General features: G+C 36.8%; 1 protein-coding gene across 5 annotated transcripts in view; it reads right to left on the bottom strand.

Moving 5' to 3' along the window:
* DMD (dystrophin) overlaps positions 1–25,731 on the bottom strand; it is a 2,259,822-nt gene that overhangs the window by 404,956 nt on the left and 1,829,135 nt on the right. For all 5 annotated transcript variants that reach the window (XM_082446317.1, XM_082446321.1, XM_082446320.1 and 2 more), the window contains one exon: positions 20,461–20,578. In XM_082446317.1, coding sequence (XP_082302443.1) covers positions 20,461–20,578 — 118 coding nt within the window. The remainder of the gene's footprint in view (positions 1–20,460; positions 20,579–25,731) is intronic.

The raw sequence follows: 25,731 nt of genomic DNA on the forward strand, positions 1-25,731 counted from the left end.
TGTGTGAATGAAAATTTCAATATTTTAGCTTGTATTTGTCCTTCACATAATTTAAATATTAATGCAAATTGTTAAGTAAAAACATTAGGTCAAGTTTAAAATATAATTCAGCTTTTGGGAAATGAGTAAAATAATCGTTAAATCCAAACTGATTTATTTGTGCATATTAGGTCCTTATAAAATGTTTGCAGATTTACACATTTATAAAAGAAAGTCATCAGTCTCATCAGTTCTATTTCTTTTAAAAGAGGGTCAATCTATATTTAATTTCCTTCTACAAGCTTGAAGGTGAAAATTTAATTAGTAAGCACTGAAGGGGAGCAGAATATGTCACCCCAAAATATGCCTCTTTTGTATAAGGATTATTTTAGGCTGATTATTTTTAAGAAAGAAAGGACATGGGAAAAGCTCTGACAACTGAGTAGAAGTTACCCTTTTGTAAGAGACATTTACATTTATAAAGGAAATCTCCATTTGTAAGGGTGTCTCCCTCTTCGTACCAGGAAGAGAAGAATGCCTCTAAATCTCTAGAAACTCTCAGCAATGGAGAAGACAGGGATTTAAATATGCATCACAACCTTACTCTTGTTCACTGTGTTCTTCCTGGTCACCTCCCATAATTGGTCTCCCTCCCACTACCAATATCTTCTTTTGTCTTAAGCTGAAGGTAGTATTTAAGCTGGTGGCTTGGGCCATTTCAGGGAGTTACTCAGTTTTCCTGGGTACCCTATATAGTCAGCAATTTTTATCTGAACTAGACAGTTGTATATGCCAGTGACTTCAGAGGATGGAATTTTGAATTAGGAATCTGGCTCCTATATTCATGATAAAGACCTAATATATAATCTCTAGCTCAAAATATATATTTACAGTTAACCTGTTTTGAATGGCATGCAACTTGCTGGTGTATATATTTAGAACCAGGACACAAAAATAATGAAATGAAATGATGTTTAATCACAACATCAACAAAATATGATTAGTACTGTTAAAATAAAGCATCTCCCAAGTGCCTATCCCAGATTTTGGTACTAACTGATGCAAACTATCATGGCCAGTCTGGCTGTTCTAAGTCTTAAAATATGTACAACTCATTACCTACCTAATGAAGTGTAAAGCCAGGGAATGTAATGTTTTTAATGACCATAGCACTTCTTGCTGGCTGCCCCGAGTTGATATTTATTCTACTTCCCCTAGGGACAACAGGCTACTTAGTCATACACTGTTTTCTTTATATAAGACAAATTCACATTCTTATTTTGTCTTAAGTTATAACATGACTTCCTGATTTGAGTTCTCTGAACCCTTTCAACAGATATCATGATAAAAGGAAAAAGAAATTTTCATTAAAAAAACCCAAAAGATAGAGAGAATCTGAATCCAAATTTCTACTTTCAAGATTAGAGGGGGGTACTCGGGCTTCTAAAGATTAAGAACTCTTTATTTACATGTCATTTTCATTTTGCTCGAATCAGTCAAGCCACCAGAAGTGAACTGAAGAATATTTCACATGGCCTAGTACGTTTTCTGCAAGGATGAATTATGTGAACTAGAATCAGACCAGGGTGCTTTTAAAATCTGTTCTGTTTATAAGAGAATGTATTAAAAAGACTCTCAATTTCTTAAAATTGAAAAAATCGCTCACCATTCCCAAGTCTCGGTGTGTTTGCCAAGGGTTTTGCTTGTTTTTTGTTTGCTTTTTAAGCAGGGCATTTTATTAATCTCTTCAGGCTAATTCTATCTAATGGTGATTCATGATCATGGAGATGATGATGTCAGCTTGTAGCCTTACACTATTTGCCAGCTACCCTGTGAGACAGTTCATTCAATCAGTAAGTATTTATGGTGTGCTTGTTATTTTCAGAATAAAATGTTAGAATTATAGGAATTCAAATATAAAGAAGTCACACTTTGAAGCTTACAGTTCAGTCAGGGAGATAAAACATATACTAGGGAGAGAATGTCCTCAGAGAGACACAACAGTGCTTGGAATTCCTATCCTCTGGCATTTAGTAACTTACAAATGTGGCAACATGAGAAAGAGGCCTGCTCCCTCAGACACTCCCATCTCTGAACTATCAGAGAAATAGGGGAATAGAGTCTCCTGCTGGAAAGGTTTTTTGTTTTGTCTTGTTTTGTTTTTTTTTAAACATACGCTGGCTTCTTAACTAAGAAGTTTTAAAGGTGACTTTGCTTAAGGCTTAAGAATGAATTCCTCTAAGGATTTTTAAGTCTCATGATTCAATAAATTCCCAATATATTTTAACTTAATTGAGATAAACTATCACAAGTTAAAAAGTAATTGATATAAATATATATCAGTAGTACATATAAGATTTACATATAAATCTATATATTCATGAATATATAAGAATATAATTATGTATATAAATGTGTACCTGTATATATACATTTATTTAGTTTATATATATATTTATTTATAAACTTTCAATAATTGAATCTCAAACGTTGTTTCCCTTCAGCATAGGTTTGGGGAAAGAACACCCACCTAATACCCTTTCTAGAATCAGAAGACTTGGGTTAAATCCTGGCTCTACCACTTGCTATCTGTCTGACCTTGAACAAGGTATTAATAGCTATCATCCTTGGTTCGCTCATTCATTTAATGAGGACAATACAGTCGGCTCTCCATATCTGCGGACGGAAAACCCACAGAAACAGAGGGGCTGCTATATTCATCATCCTTAACCATTTTATATAAGGGACTTGAGCATCTGAAGATTTGTGTATCCACAAGGCCTCCGAATGAATCCCCCACGGATACTGAGGAACAACTGTATCAACTTTAGGTGATATTGCAGAAATCAAATCAACTCATATATGTATCAGAGTTCTTTGTCCAATTCATGTAAAACATAACAGAGATCTAAAATATTGTTATTATTTATAAGATGAGATATTTTAGAATCTGAATAAAATTTGACTTTGCCAATAAATAAGAAAACATTTTAACAGATCTAACCTATGTTAAATGTTTCATATATTCTGGAGTTCGCTGGAATGTTTCTTCAGTTACCAAAATACCTAGCTACCAAGAGGGAAACCCGGACATTTTGGGTGCTCTGCCAGATGCTAAGAAAAAAATTACTCCCATTTAATTTATCGCTATGTGCCACAAAGTATGTTTGGCATGATGCCCAGCATTGAGAGACACATAACCTGATGTTCTAAAACTCTGAGCGATTTACAAGTACTAGTAATAATCAAGAGAATTCTCCCATTTTATAGTCCAAGAGGACTGTGCCTTCTCCTTTTAGTGGTCCCTACAATGGATAAGACTACGCCAAATCCTTAAGGAGGAGCTGGTAAAATGCCAACTCGAACCTATATATTCAAAAGGCTAACTCGAACCTATATATTCCTATTGTTTTAAAAGGCCAACTCGAACCTATATATTCCTATGTTGTTCATATTACCTTATCTTTCAGCATAATTACACTTGATGTTCACATTTTAAGGATGACTGGATTTTATCAACTCATGGCACAGTTTTCTGTTTAATTATATAGAGAGGTGCTTTCCCCTCATTCTTATTCTGTGCATTTGAGACTCAATTTTATCTTTCCAAACATTCTGTTGTTTAGCACACATTTTTCTGATAACAAGTGAAATTATGCTGGTATATGACTCTCTGCCTTTCCTTCCCTCCACCTGTTCTGTTTTTTCAGAAAGCCAACTGTGGCTCAAGGCAGCAGTTCTATGGCTCCTGTATTAAACAGAAAAGTCTGATTCCAATGGCCAGGTTTACTGTTTCTATCACTACCTTAAAGACTTCATAGGAGACTCTCAATGGATTCACTCGTGTGATCCAGAATTAGACGATTTACAGATGGTAATAAACAAGACTATGCAGTATTAAGACTAGGAACCAAGATGGCGGAGTAGAAGGACGTGCTCTCACTCCCTCTTGTGAGAACACCAGAATCACAACTAACTGCTGAACAATCATTGACAGGAAGACACAGGAACTCACCCAAAAAGATACCCCACATCCAAAGACAAAGGAGAAGCCACAATGAGATGGTAGGTGGGGTGCAATAACAGTAAAATCAAATCCCATAACTGCTGGGTGGGTGACTCATAGACTGGAGAACACTTATACCACAGAAGTCCACCCACTGCAGTGAAGGTTCTGAGCTCCACGTCAGGCTTTCCAACCTGGGGATCCGGCAACGGGAGGAGGAATTCCTAGAGAATCAGACTTTGAAGCCTAGTGGGATTTGACTGCAGGACTTTGACAGGACTGGGGGAAACAGAGATTCCACTCTTGGAGGGCACACACAAAGTAGTGTGCGCATCGGGACCCAGGGGAAGGAGCAGTGACCCCAGGGGAGACTGAACCAGACCTACCTGCTAGTGTTTGACGGTCTCCTGCACAGGCGGGGGATGGCTGTGGCTCACCAAGGGGACAAGGACACTGGCAGCATAAGTTCTGGTAAGTACTCCTTGGCATGAGCCCTCCCAGAGTCTGTCATTAGCCCCACCAAACAGCCCAGGTAGGCTCCAGTGTTGGGTTGCCTCAGGCCAGACAACCAAAAGGGAGGGAACCCAGCCCCACCCATCAGCAGTCAAGCGGATTAAAGTTTTACTGAGCTCTGCCCACCAGAGCAACAGTCAGCTCTACCCACCACCAGTCCCTCCCATCAGGAAACTTACACAAGCCTCTTAGATAGCCTCACCCACCAGAGGGCAGACAGCAGAAGCAAGGAGAACTACAATCCTGCAGCCTGTGGAACAAAAACCACATTCACAGAAAGATAGACAAGATGAAAAGGCAGAGGGCTATGTACCAGATGAAGGAACAAGATAAAACCCCAGAAAAACAGCTAAATGAAGTGGAGATAGGCAACCTTCCAGAAAAAGAATTCAGAATAATGATAGGGAAGATGATCCAGGACCTCGGAAAAAAAATGGAGGCAAAGATCGAGAAGATGCAAGAAATGTTTAACAAAGACCTAGAAGAATTAAAGAACAAACAAACAGAGATGAACAATACAATAACTGAAATGAAAACTACACTAGAAGGAATCAATAGCAGAATAACTGAGGCAGAAGAACGGATAAGTGACCTGGAAGACAGAATGGTGGAATTCACTGCTGCAGAACAGAATGAAGAAAAAAGAAAGAAAAGAAATAAAGACAGCCTAAGAGACCATTGGGACAACATTAAACACAACAACACTCGCATTATAGGGGTCCCAGAAGGAGAAGAGAGAGAGAAAGGACCAGAGAAAATATTTGAAGAGAATATAGTCAAAAACTTCCCTAACATGGGAAAGGAAATAGCCACCCAAGTCCAGGAAGCACAGACAGTCCCATACAGGATAAAACCAAGGAGAAACACGCCGAGACACACAGTAATCAAATTGGCAAAAATTAAAGACAAAGAAAAATTACTGAAAGCAGCAAGGGAAAAATGACAAATAACATACAAGGGAACTCCCATAAGGTTAACAGCTGATTTCTCAGCAGAAACTCTACGAGCCAGAAGGGAGTGGCATGATATACTTAAAGTGATGAAAGGCAAGAACCGACAACCAAGATTACTCTACCTGGCAAGGATCTCATTCAGATTCGATGGAGAAATCAAAGGCTTTACAGACAAGCAAAAGCTAAGAGAATTCAACACCACCAAACCAGCTCTACAACAAATGCTAAAGGAACTTCTCTAAGTGGGAAACACAAGAGAAGAAAAGGACCTACAAAAATAAACCCAAAACAATTAAGAAAATGGTCATAGGAACATACATATCGATAATTACCTTAAACGTGAATGGATTAAATGCTCCCACCAAAAGACACAGGCTTGCTGAATGGACACAAAAACAAGACCCATATATATGCTGTCTACAAGAGACCCACTGCAGACTTAGGGACACATACAGACTGAAAGTGAGGGGATGGAAAAAGATATTCCATGCAAATGGAAATCAAAAGAAAGCTGGAGTAGCAATACTCATAACAGATAAAATACACTTTAAAATAAAGAATGTTACAAGAGACAAGGAAGGACACTACATAATGATCAAGTGATCAATCCAAGAAGAAGATATAACAATTATAAATATACATGCACCCAACATAGGAGCACCTCAATACAGAAAGCAACTGCTAACAGCTATAAAAGAGGAAATCAACAGTAACACAATAATAGTGGGGGACATTAACACCTCACTTACACCAATGGACAGATCATCCAAAATGAAAATAAATAAGGAAACAGAAGCTTTAAATGACACAATAGACCAGATAGATTTAATTGATATTTATAGGACATTCCATCCAAAAACAGCAGATTACACTTTCTTCTCAAGTGCACACAGAACATTCTCCAGGAGAGATCACATCTTGGGTCACAAATCAAGCCTCAGTAAAGTTAAGAAAATTGAAATCATATCCAGCATCTTTTCTGACCACAGTGCTATGAGATTAGATATGAATTACAGGGGAAAAAAAACGTAAAAAACACAAACACATGGAGGCTGAACAATACGTTACTAAATAACCAAGAGATCACTGAAGAAATCAAAGAGGAAATCAAAAAATACCTACAGACAAATGACAATGAAAACACGACGATCCAAAACCTATGGGATGCAGCAAAAGCAGTTCTAAGAGGGAAGTTTATAGCTATACAAGCCTACCTCAAGAAACAAGAAAAATATCAAATAAACAATCTAACCTTACACCTAAAGGAACTGGAGAAAGAAGAACAAACAAAACCCAAAATTAGCAGAAGAAAAGAAATCATAAGATCAGAGAAGCAATAAATGAAATAGAAACAAAGAAAACAATAGCAAAGATCAATAAAACTAAAAGCTGGTTCTTTGAGAAGATAAACAAAATTGATAAACCATTAGCCAGACTCATCAAGAAAAAGAGGGAGAGGACACAAATCAATAAAATTAGAAATGAAAAAGGAGAAGTTACAACAGACACCACAGAAATACAAAGCACCCTAGGAGACTACTACAAGCAACTCTATGCCAATAAAATGGACAACCTGGAAGAAATGGACAAATTCTTAGAAAGGTATAACCTTCCAAGACTGAACCAGGAAGAAATAGAAAATATGAACAGACCAATCACAAGCAATGAAATTGAAACTGTGATTAAAAATCTTCCAACAAACAAAAGTCCAGGACCAGATGGCTTCACAGGTGAATTCTATCAAATATTTAGAGAAGAGCTAACACCTATCCTTCTCAAACTCTTCCAAAAAATTGCAGAGGAAAGAACACTCCCAAACTCATTCTATGAGGCCACCATCACTCTGATACCAAAACAAGACAAAGATACTACAAAAAAAGAAAATTACAGACCAATATCACTGATGAATATAGATGCAAAAATCCTCAACAAAATACTAGCAAACAGAATCCAACAACACATTAAAAGGATCATACACCATGACCAAGTGGGATTTATCCCACGGATGCAAGGATTCTTCAATGTATGCAAATTAATTAATGTGATACCCCATATTAACAAATTGAAGAATAAAAACCATATGATCATCTCAATAGATGCAGAAAAAGCTTTTGACAAAATTCAACACCCATTTATGATAAAAACTCTCCAGAAAGTGGGCATAGAGGGAACCTACCTCAACATAGTAAAGGCCATATATGACAAACCCATAGCAAACATCATTCTCAATGGTGAAAAACTGAAAGCATTTCCTCTAAGAGCAGCAACAAGACAAGGATGCCCACTCTCACCACTATTATTCAACATAGTTTTGGAAGTCCTAGCCATGGCAATCAGAGAAGAAAAAGAAATAAAAGGAATACAAATTGGAAAAGAAGAAGTAAAACTGTCACTGTTTGCAGATGACATGTTACTATATATACATAGAGAATCCTAAAAATGCCACCAGAAAACTACTAGAGCTAATCAATGAATTTGGTAAAGTTGCAGGATACAAAATTAATGCACAGAAATCTCCTGCATTCCTATACACTAATGATGCAAAATCTGAAAGAGAAATTAAGGAAACACTCCCATTTACCACTGCAAGAAAAAGAATAAAATACCTAGGAATAAACCTACATAGGGAGACAAAAGACCTGTATGCAGAAAAGTATAAGACACTGATGAAAGAAATTAAAAATGATACAAACAGATGGAGAGATATACCATGTTCTTGGATTGGAAGAATCAATATTGTGAAAATGACTACACTACCCAAAGCAATCTACAGATTCAGTGCAATCCCTATCAAATTACCAATGGCAATTTTTACGGAACTAGAACAAAAAATCTTAAAATTTGTATGGAGACACAAAAGACCCCGAATAGCCAAAGCAGTCTTGAGGACTTCTTTGAGGAGTGGGAGGAATCAGACTCCCTGACTTCAGACTATACTACAAAGCTACAGTAATCAAGACAATATGGTACTGGCACAGAAACAGAAACAAAGATCAATGGAACAAGATAGAAAGCCCAGAGATAAACCCATGCACATATGGTCAACTAATCTATGACAAAGGAGGCAAGGATATACAATGGAGAAAAGACAGTCTCTTCAATAAGTGGTGCTGGGAAAACTGGACAGCTACATGTAAAAGAATGAAATTAGAACACTCCCTAACACCATACACAAAAATAAACTCAAAATGGATTCGAGACCTAAATGTAAGTCCAGACACTATAAAACTCTTCGAGGAAAACATAGGAAGAACACTCTTTGCCATAAATCACTGCAAGATCTTTTTTGATCCACCTCATAGAGTAATGGAAATAAAAAAAAAAAATAAACAAATGGGACCTAATGAGACTTCAAAGCTTTTGCACAGCAAAGGAAACCATAAACAAGACGAAAAGACAACCCTCAGAATGGGAGAAAATATTTGCAAACGAATCAATGTACAAAGGATTAATCTCCAAAATATATAAACAGCTCATGCAGCTCAATATGAAAAAAACAAACAACCCAGTCCAAAAATGGGCAGAAGACCTTATAGACATTTCTCCAAAGAAGACATACAGATGGCCAAGAAGCACATGAAAAGCTGCTCAACATCACTAATTATTAGAGAAATGCAAATCAAAACTACAATGAGGTATCACCTCACACCAGTTAGAATGGGCATCATCAGAACATCTACAAACAACAAATGCTGGAGAGGGTGTGGAGAAAAGGGAACCCTCTTGCACTGTTGGTGGGAATGTAAATTGATACAGCCACTATGGAGAACAGTATGGAGGTTCCTTAAAAAACTAAAAATAGAATTACCATATGATCCAGCAATCCCACTCCTGGGCATATACCCAGAGAAAACCATAATTCAAAAAGACGCATGCACCTGAATGTTCATTGCAGCACTATTTACAATAGACAGGTCATGGAAGCAACCTAAATGCCCATTGACAGACGAATGGATAAAGAAGATGTGGTACATATATACAATGGAATATCGTTCAGCCATAAAAAGGAACAAAATTGGGTCATTTGTTGAGATGTGGATGGATCTAGAGACTATCATACAGAGTGAAGTAAGTCAGAATGAGAAAAACAAATATTGCATATTAACGCATGTATGTGGAACCTAGAAAAATGGTACAGATGAACCGGTTTGCAGGGCAGAAGTTAAGACACAGATGTAGAGAACAAACGTATGGACACCAAGGGGGGAAAGCCACCGGGGGATGGGGATGGTGGTGTGGTGAATTGGGCGATTGGGATTGACATGTATACACTGATGTGTATAAAATTGATGACTAATAAGAACCTGCTGTATAAAAAAATAAATAAAATTAAATTAAAAAATTAAAAAAAAACTAATACTAAACTTTCTTTGGGTTATTTGTATGGAAATATGTTAATATAAATGTTTCAGACATTACATGAAATTCCTAAAAATCTTATATGTTCTGGTATAATGTTATAAGTCATAATTCTAGTTATTATTTTAAAATGTATATCTCAGAAATAACTAAATTTCCTTGTCAATTGCATTATTATGAACTTTCATCAAATCTTTAATCGTGGTCATTTTTAAGTCTTTTGTCATTTACAGACAGTTCTGGGTGTACTCTGATGCTTCTGCAAAAATGTTTCTATAAAAGGGTTTTATCTTCAAGGAATTCACGGAAAAGACTCTGACAAGCACAGGTTTCTGGTAACTGACTATACTGCTGAACTGAATGAATAAGCATTTTCAGAACTCTAATGGAAAACTGATGAATTCATAAAAGTGCTAACAAAAGATCAAGATGAAAAAAAATAATTACATGGGAGTGAGTGAACTGATGAGGATGATTATAATTTTTGTGACTTTCTGTTTGAATTAAAAAAAAGACTGTGCAGTAGCTGGAAACCATAAAAATAGAATGTCCTGCATAAATATTTTTGCTTTATCTTAATACTGAATAAAATATCATAAAGCATTTCATTTAGAAAATCTTGATGTAGAACCTATTTTTTCCCAAGGCCCTTGACTGGAATTTAAGAGAATCAGCACTCTCAGTGAAGGAAAATTTCTCGAGCAAGTACTAAATATTCTGTGTATAGACAGAAGAACAATTTTCAATCTTCATGTACCCATTTTCTAAATGTAAAATACTCTTACACTTATAGCAGGGCTTTGTCATTGTTGATACCTAGCAGACCTAACAGAACTGTCAAAGATGAAGACAGCTGAATGTTATGGACTGAATGTTTGTGCCCCCCCAATTTTCACATGTTGAATGAAGCCTTAATGCCCAATGTGATGGTATTTGGTGATGGGGCCTTTGGGAAGTAATTAAGTTTAGATGAGGTCATGAGGGTCGGTCCTCATGACGGGATTAATGTTCTTATTAGAAGATGGAGAGAGCAGAGCTTTCTGCTCTCTGAGAATTGGCCCTCTGAAAGCTAGGAAGGGGCTCTCACCAGGAACCGAATCTGCTGGCACTTTGATCTTGGACTTCCCAGCCTCCAGAACTGTGAGAAGTAAATGTATATTATTTAATCTACACAGTCTATAGTATTTTGTCACAGCAGCCCAAGATGACCAAGACACTGTTATTTTTGTAGTGATTTGCCATTTGAAAAGGGCTTTTCCTGATGTCATTCCACTTAATCCTAATAGCAATCTGGTACAGAAGGCATCAGGGCCCAATTTTACAGATGAAAAAACAAAGGGTCAGAGAGACTAAATAATTTGCCAAGGGTCCTGTTGTCATTAAACAGCAGAGCCAGGACTTAAACCACATCTTCCCATCTTAGATTCATTGCTTTTAGCACCACATTACTCTTAGAATGAATCTAAGGAAAGACATTCTTACGTGTTTGTCTCACAAACATAAAAGTAATCATCATCATCATCCCACAACCAACTGCTAGCTGCCTAGGTCTTTCTGGTAGGCCTCCAAAACTCAAGAGCTTTCTTTCCAAAACCCATATTCTCCATGTGGAGTTAGGCTGAGTGGATCTGAGATAATTATCAACATGTCCAGCAGCTATAGAAAAGTCTTGGTGGGTTATAGTATGAATTCTGAGGCTAGGTCACAAACGGCATTATAGCTTTTGCCTTGTACTCATGCTTACTTATTCTTGAAGCCAGCCACAAAGTTGCAGGAACACTCAAGCAGTCCCATGGAGAAGCTCATGTAGAGAAGAACCAGCTAGACAGCACCACCTCACAAACAACATGAGTGAGCCACCTTGGGAGTGAATCCTCCAGCCCCAGTCAAGCTTTCACATGACTGCAGCCCCAGGTGACTACTGTCTGCAACCTCATGAGAAATCCCCAACACAAAACCACTCAGCCAAGTCACTTGTGATTTCCTAACCTAGACAACCTGTGAGAGATAATAAATGATTGTTGCTGTTTTAAGGCATTAAGTTTTGGGGTTGTTTTGCAGCAGTAGGTAACCACAAACGCCTTTTCTCGGCTAAAGTAGAATGAGCCCAGCTCTGTCCTTTGCATGCAGAAAGTTCACAATCCATTAATCCTCCTTACTTCATGAATGCTTCCCTTAAGGCAGGTACAGCAGAATAAAGACTAGTGGCAAACAATTTGTTACGCTGCTTCAAATGATTAATGAGGGCATTTGCTAAAGAAAGAAATGGTAGATCTCAAATAACCCCTACACTCTTCCAACACCTGAGGAGAGCTGAGGGAATTTTTTAGGAGCAGTCCATAGCACATATCTAACCCTTGGCTTAGCTTCATCTAAAGTGCATGGTACACCAGGGAGTAACAGCCCTCCCTATGCCCAGAGGTACCAAAATATAAGAGAAATTCAGGTCTTTAGTTGCAATGCCCCAGTATGCCATAAGATGAAAATGCTAGTCTATGAAAATCTGGAATTCCCCCTGTGAGCACATCTCTTTCTGTTTTGTATTTGTCTTATCAGCTCACTTTGTCTGAGTGTGAGATTCTTTATATTTATTCATCACCATCTTTATTCTATTATATCATAAAGAAAGAAATCATTTTATTTAATTGGTTTATTTAATAGTTATGTTCATTGTATTCAGTTTTTTAAACTGAATAGAGTGAACAGAATATTTGCTAATCCAAATCTTTCCCCTTAGAAAGAAACATAATGAAAAAAATAAGCAATTTGGGCTTCCCTGGTGGCACAGTGGTTAAGAATCTGCCTGCCAATGCAGGGGACACAGGTTCGAGCCCTGGTCCGGGAGGATCCCGCGTGCTGCGGAGCAACTAAGCCCATGCGCCACAACTACTGAGCCCGTGTGCCACAACTACTGAGCCTGTGCTCTAGAGCCCGTGCTCCACAACAAGAGAAGCCACCACAATGAGAAGTCCGTGCACTGCAACGAAGAGCAGCCCCTGCTCTCTGCAACTAGAGAAAGCCCACGCACAGCAACGAAGACCCAATGCAGCCAAAAATAAATAAATAAAATAAATTTTTTAAAAAAGCAATTAGTAGAAAACACTATTTATGTTCATAATTGTAGCTACATCACTTTAAATAAAATTTATTTATTTTTCCGATTACATACTCACATGAAAGATTAATAATTATATATAGTCATGGCAGCTAATTTGGATTTTAAATCCTTTTCAAATATATTTTGATATTAATCTCTTATAAAATTAAAAATGAGATACATTAAAGTAGAATTATTTCATCATAGATATTTAGTATTAGTTTAACACAACATAAGAAAAATTCTATAAAGAAAAAACACATACACCTGTTTTTTATAGGTAAAAAAAATTTAATGTATGAGTTATAATTACTCTAATGGAGCTCTGAAATTTATCAAGATGTTAAAGATCACTTCTATTTTTTTGCTATTTTGTAATATATATTTCCAGGTACCCTATTGAATGGATACTAATGAAAATTAAAGGAATCATGAAATTTATATATGAAGAAACACATGGCACTATGAACCTCACTGTGATGGTTAATTTTATATGTTAACTTGGCTAGACAACGATGCCCAGTTATTTAAGCATCACCCTAGAGGTTTCTGTAAAGGTATTTTTTAGATGTGATTAACATTTAAATCTGTAGACTTTGAGTAAAGCAGATTAGCCTCCATAATGTGGGAGGGGCTCATCCAGTCAGCTGAAGTCCTTAAAAGAAAAGACTGAGATCCCCAGAAAAGGAAAAAATTCTGCCTCCAGACGGCTTTCGGACTCAAAACTGTACTATCAACTCTTCTCTAAGTATCCATCCTGCTGGTGTGCCCTGAAGACTTCATACTTCTCAGTTCCCACAGTGGCATGAGCCAATTCCTTAAAATCTCTCTCTCTTTTGCTCTTTATGAGTGTGTGTGCATTAAATAAACATAAATAAATATATAAATAAATATGTATGCGTATATATTAAGCATATATATATATATATATAGAGAGAGAGAGAGAGAGAGAGAGCGCATGCTAGTTCTCTGGAGAATGCTGACTAATATACTTACTATTCCTAGCAAATAACAACACTGGAAGAAAAGATTAATAATAATAATAGACAGAATGTAGTAAAGCTCTTATTTTTGTAGTAGGATTGAGGAAGTGATAATTCGTTTAACCCCTGGTATAACATTGAGGTCCACTGCACCAAAACTTACACTATTAGACTGGTTGGATTGCAGAAGATACAGAAAACAAAATACAGTGCAAAACCTATAAACTCACTCTTCAGTGTGTGTTTGTCTAAATGCACCTATATTGCAAGTTGCCACTGGGAGGGGTGGTGTTAACTCTTCTTATCAATATATTCCTTAAATGTAAGACAAGTTCCAGGCTCTTCCTTAGGTCTGCTTTTTCTTTCATCTGACACCCCATCTCTATGCAAGCTTAACCACTCCAGGTAACTTCCAAATCTGTGTAGAAGTAACTTCACCCCTGAAATCTCGTCTTGTGTTTTCAAGCATTTCTCATTCTGGACATCAGCTGTATCTTAAACACATTATTTTATCACCCATAATCAACTCCTTTTCCTGAGTTTGTCTCTGGTTATGATATTACCATCTTCCAAAGAACTGAATCTCAAAATCTTAAGAGGTAAGCACTCTCTTAGATCTTCAATTCCACACATCCAATCAATGTCCAAATACTGTTAATGCTAGCTCCACCGCATATCTTAATTCAGTTCTTTCTTTTCACTCCACTGCCACTGCTCTAGCTCGGGCTCTTGTGGCTAATGCTCTCACTGACTTCATTTATTGTCTTATCCTCCACAACATATGTGCTCACACTCACACACACACACACACACACACACACTCCTACAAATTCATCCGTCGCACCATTGCTAACCTAAGTCTAATTATGTATTCTCCTGTCATCCTTTCCTGAAATATCCTTCCCTCTCCAACCTCTTTCTGCTTTTTAAAATACTAATCAAATTTAGGATTTTTAGACAAAATTTAACCTCCTGGGAGCATTCTAGGACCCCCTCATTCAGATCCAATCTCCCTTTCTCTTGCGCGCTCTCTCCACATTTTGTAATACTTCTCTACAGAAGTACTTACCGTAGACTGCCTTGCCCGGATATACTTGTCCAAATACCCACATTTGATTGTTAGCTCTTTTAAGACAAAGGCTGAATCATTCCTCCCTGTATCCCCTCCATCACCTCTGATGTTAACTTGCACAGAGTAAGCATTCAAATATTTACTGAACTGAACTCTTGGGTTGCCAGCGGCATCCTGGTGGATGTAAACTTTGAGAGCTGCTTGTAGTTATAACAGGTTGACAGCAGGTGCTAGATGTCAAAAGAAGGAAATTTATATGGTTGACTCCACTTCTTCTAAAATAAGCAACTCTCTACTAGACAATACCTGAGAGGAAGATATTGGCTGGCATTTCATTAGCAATAGAGATTTCATAAAAATGTGGAGAATAACAGTCTTTTTATTTCACCATGAAGCATTTCTTACATTTGGTTGCAGCAATGAATGATGGGTTGACAAAGCTGCTAAAAAACTGTCAGTTAATTCAGAAATCCTGTGAGAGTATTTTCATTCTCATACAGTAGAGCATTCTCTTCTCTACAGCCCTGTACACCAGCTCTTTAAGCAATAAGATACAAATTCATTCTCTTAAAATTTATATGATGTCACCAAATTTCTCAAAGAATTTTGGACTAGTTTGAAAAAGTCTTTGCTGAAAAAATAATTTTAAAAGAAACAACTCTCTCTTAACACTTGGTATTTTGTTTTAGAAGTTCCACCCTTGCGTTAGATAATAAAAGGCCATATATTATTTCCCCTTCATATTCTCCCAGCTCCAGTTCCTCTGTACCAGATTCATCTCATCTTGATAGTATCTACCATTTAATGAGCATCTAATATGTGCCAGGTCTTCACTTTAGAAACATCGTGTAATTTTATCTTTATAATCACCCTACCAGCTTAAGTATTATTATTATCCCCACATGACAGATGACGGAACCATGGCTTAGAGAAGTGAATCTACTTGGTCAAGGTTGAACAGCTAGTAGATTACTGAGGTCCACTATCTTGCACATTTCCAACACATGTAAGAGACAATCCTATAATTAGACATGCAAATGCATAGAAGACAACAATATAAATGGGAGCAGTAAAACATTATATTCATATTATAGTAAACTGAGGTTACTCCTAATATTTTAAGTTCTCAAATAAATCTTTCTATTTTTTGACTAACAAGCCCTTACTATTTGATGTGCCTCAGGCTTTAGAATTATATAGACATCAGTTTAAATCCTAGTCCCTCGCATGACATTTTACTAGGACCCCAGGCATGTTATTTAAGGTCTCTGAGCTTCAGTTTTCTGTCTCTATCATAATGCCCACCTCCTAAGGTTACAGTAAATACTGAAAAGGAAATAGCTTACATCAATTGCCTTGCTTTTTGTAGTATCACTCACATGAAGGCTTTTCCAAATATTTAATTCTATTTATATATCTTATTCCATCTTTTCCAAAGCAACTTTCTCCTTTTGATCTTCTAAAACTCTCTCTCCATTTTTTTGGGGGGCGTGTGGTGGGTAGTGGAAAAATCAGATAGTTACTTAAGAGCTTACTAAATGCTTTAAATGCTCTCCCACTAAGCATTCAAACAATCCAATTAGATTATAATTAAAACAACAAGAGATAACATTCACTGAACTCTTACTATGGCCAGGAGCTAAGTGCTCTTCATGTAATAACTCATTTAATTCTCCCAACCTTGAGGTGGACAGAAGTAATCTTATTTTATAGAGCAGGAAACCGAAATCAGATAGTTTACTGAGATTAGTTATTTGTTCAGGGTCACAAAGGTACTAAGTGGCCAGCCCAGGCAGCTTGCCCTTAAAACCTGTATGTGCTATTGCCACAGATCTTTAAAATGGTAATGGTGGGGATTATGGAGGGAGAAGCTACAGAAGCAAGGTTCTCAGATACAAATGTCAGATGAGCCATGTTCACCAATATTATTTGAGGAATAAACAGAACAATAAGAGAGCAGTTCTTTTTTTCCATATCCTCCTTACTGCTATGAGAGGTATTATGGTACTAAGATTTGCAGTAGTAACGGACATGAACACGAGTTTTGCATAATTCCGAAACCTCCAAGGAAGCAATTTTAAATCCTTCTTATCAGTTTTTGATCTCCTGACCTAGCCCTTTTACAGAAGAAAATGACCAGGAATGGTTGACACATTCAGCAACTGAAGGAAAGTGAGCAGTTTGACCATCAGAAGCAGTGAGGAGAATTTTTTACCTGAATGCTCTTAGAATGAAATTTATTCTTTCACCTAGATTATTACAACATGATTTCCATCAATATAATCACCTGAAAACAACAGATACCATGGAAACAGTTTTATACAGTGATACATGGTTGGTATTTTGCAGCCCCAGCTACTAGTAGAGAAGAATTGCTTTTTACTGGCCTTTTCTCTTGACAGAATATAATAACTATGTACAGATTTCCCCAACTGTTCAAAGTTATGAACTGGGATTTACCAAGGAGGGAACCATGTTTCAATATAGTACTATATACTTACTGAATATTTTTCTTTATTTGGCTGATTCCTTTTTAAGTATTTCTAGAAGTTTCAGGGCAATAAAAAAGGAATACTGAAATCTTCAAGTAAGAAAATACAATTTTATGAGCAAGTATCTTATTTCTACGCGTTCCCTGAAAACCAAATCTATACTAAGAAAAATTCTATTTTGAACACAATTGAAACTTTACGAGTACTGAATCTCCATCCCACTTTATTGATTTCAAATGGAGAGATAAACTGAAGTATAGCAGGGCTGCAAATGACATTGTTTAGATAAACATATCTTGTCAGAATTATCCTGGTACCAGCATTAGAGGCTCCAGGCATATTTAGAACTAAGATTCTGGCTTAGGCTCTAAATAAGAAACATGACATGTCTCAACAGACACTTGATTTTAAGAAAATGCTTTTTTGGACCATTTGGGTTGGAATCTTTCCACTATGTTGCAAATATTCATAAAGGCATTCATTCCTAAAAGACAAAAGCTTAGAAAAGCAGAACTATTCAAATCACTGGATATTAGCAGAGATATACAAACCTGCCCTCCAGTCACTCAATTTTAATCTACATCATGAAAAAAAGTCAATACAATATTTAAAAGAGATTGCAAGGGATAATGGAAAATGTTTAGACAAAGCTGAATGGATACTGTAAAACAAATGAGTGTTATTTTCCTCTTGGGGGAAAAAAGAAGGTTTTTTCATTGGTAAAATAACAAATGACTTTCTATATAGTATGTTTGGATTTGTATAAACATCTTAGCCCAATTTCCATATTTCTCAGGCAAGAAACAGAGCACTTAACTGTGTAGTGGGAATTCAGTCTCATAAATCACTCACACTTTTAGGCCTGTGTGTATCAACCTGGTTGGGGAAGCCTCATGGTTCCAGTCTGAGGGAGGAACACTCCACTATATCAGTTGGACAGCTATCTATGTTGGTCATTACAAGGCAATTTTGCTCTTGTATTGCTGGTTTTAGAAATGGCATTCTATACATTACACAGAACTATAGAACTTAAGTGCATTCTTGTCCAAATTAGCTGTGGAAGAGACTGACTAGTTTCTTGCCAAATTAATTTCTCTTCTTCCTGGGCTCAACATTGGACATTATTTTCCAGATTCCCTTGCAGTTAGATGTGGCCATGTGACAAGTTCCAGCCAACAGATTATGAACAAAGTAACGTGCACGACTTCCAGGCCTGGCTCATAATAAATTCCAATGGTCAATACTCGTTCCTCACCTGCCCATTAAATGCATAACACTTTGATGTTCTGGACACAAATGTTGGAAGGGGCTTGGGCTCCTGAATGACTTCATTAAGTGCTGCTTACTTTGGAATACACCAGAATAAAAAGTGAACTTATACTGTGGTAGACTAGCAAGATTTGAGAGCTTACCTGTTACAGTGGCTACTGCCACCTAACTAATACATTAGCATATATCCAAATACATTGTTTAATCAACAATAGTTAAAATTTCAAAATCAAGAAGAGTCCATTTTAACTAATATTCACTACAACTGAAAGGGGAAATGTCTCCAGGAAGTGAATCAAACGTCCATAACTGCAGACTGAAACCGTCTTTAGTCCTAGTCCTAGTGATTCAGGTCATTAACAAAAACATCAAAACAAGGTGGGACGTGGTAAACATTCTTAAAGGAACGCACACTTCTAAGCCAGAAAGAGACATTTGCAAATTCTAAGCTCTGTTCTTTGCTTATTTTGTAAGCTTGAACAAGTTAACCATTCTCAGAAACTGTTTCCTCATCTATAAAATGGGGATTATGAAATTTAGCTGACAGGATTTTGTAAAGGTTTTACACACACACGCACACACACACGTACTGCCTGATACCTGGGAGGTACTCAAAAAAATAAGAGCTATTATCACTATTTACCTAATAAATGTTAAGTATGACTAATAATATTTTCCAAATATTAACCTTCGATTCTGGTTACTCTTTCCCCTCCCCCAACATACTGGCAGCCAGACATTCTGCTTCTACTTCCTTAGGGAAGTGTTGACACAACAGAATGTATATTATGAAGACATAGACTCTTGGTTTTTAAGTTTCAAAAGCCTAGGCCTGGTATAAGACAAAAGCTTTGGAAGGAAAAGAAAGATGATTAAACCAAGGTTTTCCCTACTCTTGCACTAGAAAAGATTCCTCTGGACGTGGGAGGGGAAACGAGCGGGCATTGCAGGGGAAGTAAGAAAATTTAATGTTGATATGTATCCCTGGAGGGAAAGGAGGTGGAAGGAAGGGAGGAAACCCAGGGAGATCCAAGAGAATCTGATAGCAGAGGTGACCTGGGCCTTATTTCTGAGAAGAGCCTCTGAGGAAAACAGGATGGAAAGCAGTTTCCCATACCCTTCCCTCTATCCCTCTTCCTGACCTCATGCACAGTCACTCTGAATCATGCCGTATAAAGAAGAGTAGGTGCAATGTCTAGGCAGATGGGCCTTAAATAGCCTCTCAAAGTTCCCACCCACCCCAGTATGGCATGAGGAATGGTACAACGATCTCTGATATTACACAATGAGGGCATCCAAGCAGCAGAGAGACGTCTAGATCTGAAAGTGCCACTGCAGACAGGAAACAAAGATGGTCCAGGAAGCAACTGCCTGCTTGAACCAACAAACAAGGATATGAGGGAAGAGAATGGCATCTCCACGGATGCCAGCCCAGATAAATGACAAGTGAGGAGCAAATGTTCTGCCACAGCCATGCTCACCACAGCAGCCCCCCGCCATGCTTTGCAACTACATAAGTCTGGACTGATGAAAATTATATTTTCTCTATTCCACAGAATTACATTCAGTTATTGAAAGATAACATTATGGACTAAAAATCTTAGTTACAATAGTTTTAATATACAACTGTTTAGACTATTCTTATAAACGTGATGGAGGTTTATGAACTTAAGTCATTATAGAAACTTTTCGTACATGTTTCCTTAAGTTTCACGTGCCCGTTACGAAAAGACTTACTTCGATCAGTAATGATTGTCCTAGCCTCTTGATTGCTGGTCTTGTTTTTCAAATTCTGGGCAGCAGTAATGAGTTCTTCCAACTGGGGGCGCCTCTGTTCCAAATCCTGCAGTGTTGCCTGAAGGAACAGATATAACAATATTGAGGTTCTCCAGCACTGTGCATTCCTTTTATGGAATACAAAGTAAAGTGTAATTTTCAAACCAACCAAAGCACTTTTAGAAATAAAAAAAGATGTTACTAGATATAAATCTCTAATGTGTAAGGCTTTACAGAGAACAATTTAACAAGAAATGTGTTTCATTTTTAGATACCAAAAATATTTCAAGTGAAAATCTTGATTATGGATTTCCTTTACTATTTAAGAGATTAGACAGAGTCATTTCAGAGTACCTGGGTTTACTTAAACCAACATATGAGTGCCATGAGTAAAAAAATGTAATTTTGAATTATGACAATGTATTTAAGAGAAAGACAGCTATTTATACCTGTAATCTCTTTCTGTGCAGTGTCAAAATTAAGGTGTATATTTTAGAAACAGAAAAAGCAGAGAAGTGATTTAAGAGATATAACTTACTTAACTTCTTTGTACCTGAAACTCCTCACCTATAAAATGAGGTGATGTAAATGAGCTAAATTAGTCTTTCCCCAAAATCGACTCTAGTAAGAATCACGTGATTCCTTTGCCTCACTTCAGAGTGAATGAATTAGATGGCAGGAGGAGGGCTGGAAATCTGCATTTTAAACAAATTCTCTGCTTAATTTTTATGATCAGGCAAGTTTGGAAAGCATCAGGCTAGAAGTTAATATTTGTATTCTGTATTACAACTGACTTTAACACTGCTATAATAAAAGTACCAAAGACAATGAAGCCAACAAATATATATATGTTGGGCTGCACCCGGCAGGCCTACAAGGGCTGTGTTTGCCCAGCTTCAAGACTGAAGAAGGAGCCCGGAGTCAGCAACAGAGACATCAATGGTTTAATGGATGGGGGAGCTGACCTGTCTGAAGCACGGTCCTGGAGCGACACCCCAGCGTGTGTAGCGGACGGCGGGCAGGACATGGCGGCAGGCTTCTCTCCGCCGCGGAAGGGGAGATTAGCAGTTAGAGGGGAATTGACATCAGGTGGGCTCATTAGTTACCAGGGAAACCAGTAGAGGGGCACGCCCCTCACCGCCCCTTTGATGAAAACAATCACCAGCTGGGGCCTGGGGCAAGTAGTAGGAAGGTCAGTCATGTGGGTAAGATACAGGCGAAACAGGCACTGGTCGGGCAGGGGATGTACTGAGAGCAAGAGAACAGCCATCTTGAGTGGTCTGACCATACAGTATATATTTAACTATGGGTAGCAACGTCCTCCTTCCCTCAAGTGTCCATCTACTGACTCTGTCATCTACTCTCTCTACACTAAGGGCACAAATCCCAGTGATATTTACAAAGAAGTTTCAGGAAAAGTAAGGTATCTTCCTTGTTCTTGTACTAAAACTGAATACATTTTATTGGTTGTTATTAGTTTAAAACCAGTATGTGGCAGATGTTTTACACATGTTTTCTCATTTTTAGTCTCCTAATAACCACACTAATAACTAAGCCAGAAGTCTTTATGGTTTTAAATCTTATGCTCTTTCTACTACCACATGAGACCAATGAAAGTGAAGAGGTGAAATGTGGTAGATGGTAATGTTTATGAAAATCAGTTATCTACTATGCCCTTTGACTGGTGCTGATTTTCTAAACACTTTTGTATTTAGAAAGGCCAAATTTTGATCATTCTGTAGTATTTTTTTTGTGAAGAGGTAGGGAGATAGGCCTCGTGATTTGAGCTCAATTGCTTTTAGTCGTGTTAAGATAATGGGAAGAACTTATCCAAACATCACACATCTGTTTTGAGCGTTTTCCCCTCTCTATTGAAAAATTGGAGGGGTTAACTTTTAACAAATTTTCCACATTTGTAAGTTGTGATTGCTCAGAAGAAAAATCCAATTTTCAGGTTTCTAACTTTTATGGTTTCTTTACACAAAAGTGTGTTTGAAATATGGAACAAATTGCCAAAGACAGCTATTGACGTAAGTGGCATAAGTCAGCTGGAGAGTACTGAATAAATTCTAAAGTAGGAACCATATAGTAGCAGACAGATTTTACGAAATAAGATGTTTTCCAGGATTAGAATGTTACACTCTGGTCACCTGTGACACAGCAAGCTCAGAAGGTACTTTGGAATTCCTGACTTTTAAATGTTTAATACATTCAATAATACATTTTTAAAAAACAGACTTACCCAGAAACCATAAAGTCAAATCTTCCCCTCTATATACACATAGCTAGCAAAGTACACAATTTCATTCATTTACTCACTCACCTTTTTCATTTTATAAATATCAAGTGTAGGCACTGTTTTAGGTGTTATGGATATAGCAGTGAATGAATACATTAGGTATGTTTTATGCAATTTAAATAAAATTTTGTGTTTTCTGATACTTGGAAATTTTTATATAGCAAAGATTATCTTTATCATCATTTTTTCTTTGATTTAATATTAATCCACCCTCAAACAACCAGGCCATTCTTTGCTTCTAAATTCTGGATACATAACCCAATGATGGCTATACTTTTCCCATTCTTTTAGGATTATAAAGTTCGTTTAAGAAGTCTGTTGTAGAAGTAACTTGATCAACTTTAATCTGAACCTTACCAGGCTCTAAATTAAACCTGACCACAATGAACAGCTTTTACTGCTGAAATTAGCAAGCATGTCAATTTAGACTTAAAACCAGCCATTTTCCTCTCCAATGAACAAAATAGGTCTCAGGGTACTGTGAAACCTGTTCTCTAGTTGGGTAATTCTCTAATTCTGCTGACAGACACATGCTTTATAAGCACCTGAGAAGATTATTAATGACATCCTTGGAAGCAGCCTCCTTAAAAATCTAAGGAGATTCACAACTGCAATAAAACTATGCCTTTCTAAAAGATTTCAAAACAAAACTGTAACTTTATCCCACTTTTTGGTCAACACATACAAACGTCCATTTCAAAAAAGAAAATGTACAATAATAATAATTATGTGTGTATGTATATATATGGAATTTATGAGATGCTAATATGCTAATTAAATAGTGGTTTCTCAGTAGACCAGAATGGGAATTTTCTTCTTCAATTTTCCTTCCAGAAATAAAGGGAAGGATCTGAATATGGCTTCATTTAATATTTTTTGTTAAGCTTTATGCAAACAGTGACTGAAATACCTTCTTGTTAAAAAACAGGACACATGCACGCAATGAGAGGAACAATTATTTTTTCTTTTCATTTGGTTTTCTTTTGAGTGTACTCTATTTGCTATTACAATTTCTTTAATTTTATAATCCCATAACTTCTCAAATACAATGACCTTCATCTCTATTCCACTGAGCCACCCACAGATGAGAGAACACCTTACATCTAATCATTACTCAAACTACCCACTTCCAAAATATCCATCTACAAAATTCTGTTCTCTGCCCCCAATCTGGTGCTCATACCAGATGCTACTCTCTCAGAAACACTGTTTCTACTCTAATCTTCATCCTCATATGACCTCCAGTTGTCTTCTATTGTTCAATTTCTTTATTCTAGGTTTAGTGGTCTATATTTGTCATACTAAACAAGTAGAATGCTAATTATGCTTATTTTTCTGATATGAGCTCACATACTTATAACTTAAGTGAACAAAACTAGAACTATTACATGCTTAACAGTACCTAAGCATGATAATTCAGCACGTCTACAGGGATCTATCATTCTGGAAGAAACAAACACAAGGGAAGAAAGGAATCAGTGCTATTTCTAAGGAGTCATAAGCCAGCTACCGGGCTTTACTAAAAACAGCTTACCCCTTGGAGATGAGAATTCATCATGGATTCCACTAGCTGAGCAAAGATGGAGAAAAAAAAAATCTTCAAATACAAAGTGAATCAAAAGTCGTTAATCCTACCAAGTCTCCCCAGGGTTGACAGAAATGGTTATAAATAGCAATTCTATGAAAAAGGGAGTTAAACAATGGAGCCATGCGTACTAGAAGTAGGTCATTTTAGGCTCTTAGAAAGAATTACACTTCATAATGCTATTTGTTAAAATGAAATACTACCTAAATAATACTCAAATAGAAAACTATATGTGTAGTTGAATATCTAGTATTTATATGTCTTAGACCTTAACCAGAAACTTGTTACATTTTTAGTATTTTTCTACAAAAATCAACAATCTTCACATAGTTAACTTTAGAACAAAGGACCATGGTGATTTTCACTTGTTGCCATTTTCAGGAAATAAGCATGAATTCAACTTACATGTAATGTAAAAATGGAGACCTTATAGTCTTTTATTTACAATTTAAAAAATTAACATTAAAGATTGACAAGGTGAGAGAGTTTACAGAACTACTTCATGTATGGAAGAAAATAAGCATTTAAGTCAGGTAGGTCCTAAATTGTAGCCTTTCTAGTAACTGAAAGAGATTTACCCGTGCTGATGCTAATCATCTGTCTAGCTTTCAGCTGCCTCCCGGAGGGCCTTAATTCTGGCTTCTATTCTTGCATTCGGCTGCCTCTCCAAATAGATTGGCTAAACCCAAAGTTGTCTTTTTTGTCCTCCACTTCCTCACTTCTCATTTACATTTAAACTGGCCTGGATATTTTCCTGCTGGGCATAACTTTTCTACTTCTCTGAATGTTCTACCAGCATCTCGGTTGGCAACTTCTTCACAAGCACCTTCTAACTGTGGTTATCCTTTTGTCCTTCATTCACTCAAGAAATACTTTTTAAAAAACCATTTAAAAAAAAAAAAAAAAAGCATTTTACTTTTATATAATCTAGAAGTTACAGAAAATTTGTAAGAATGGTCAAAGAACTCACACATGCCCTTCACCCAGATTCACTAATTGTTAATATTTTGCCACATTTTATCATTTATCATTCTATCATTACATATACACATAATATGTGTGTATGTAATATTATATATATTCTCTTCTGAACCATTTGAGAATAATCTGCAGATAGCATGCCCTTCACTCCTAGATACTTCAGTGTTTATTTTTTGAAAACAAATGCATTCTCTTACACAACCTCAGCTCAATTTCTAGTTCAGGAAATTTAACATGGCTTTAGTACTATAATCTAATCTACATTCTTTATTCATAGTATAAAAATTACTCCTTTCATTGCCTTTCATTTACTGGTCCAGCCTCATGCATTGCATTTAGTTGTCCTATCTCTTTAGTCACCTTTAAT

The sequence above is a fragment of the Balaenoptera physalus genome (assembly GCF_965194825.1).
Source record: "Balaenoptera physalus genome assembly, chromosome: X".
Taxonomy (NCBI): domain Eukaryota; kingdom Metazoa; phylum Chordata; class Mammalia; order Artiodactyla; family Balaenopteridae; genus Balaenoptera; species Balaenoptera physalus.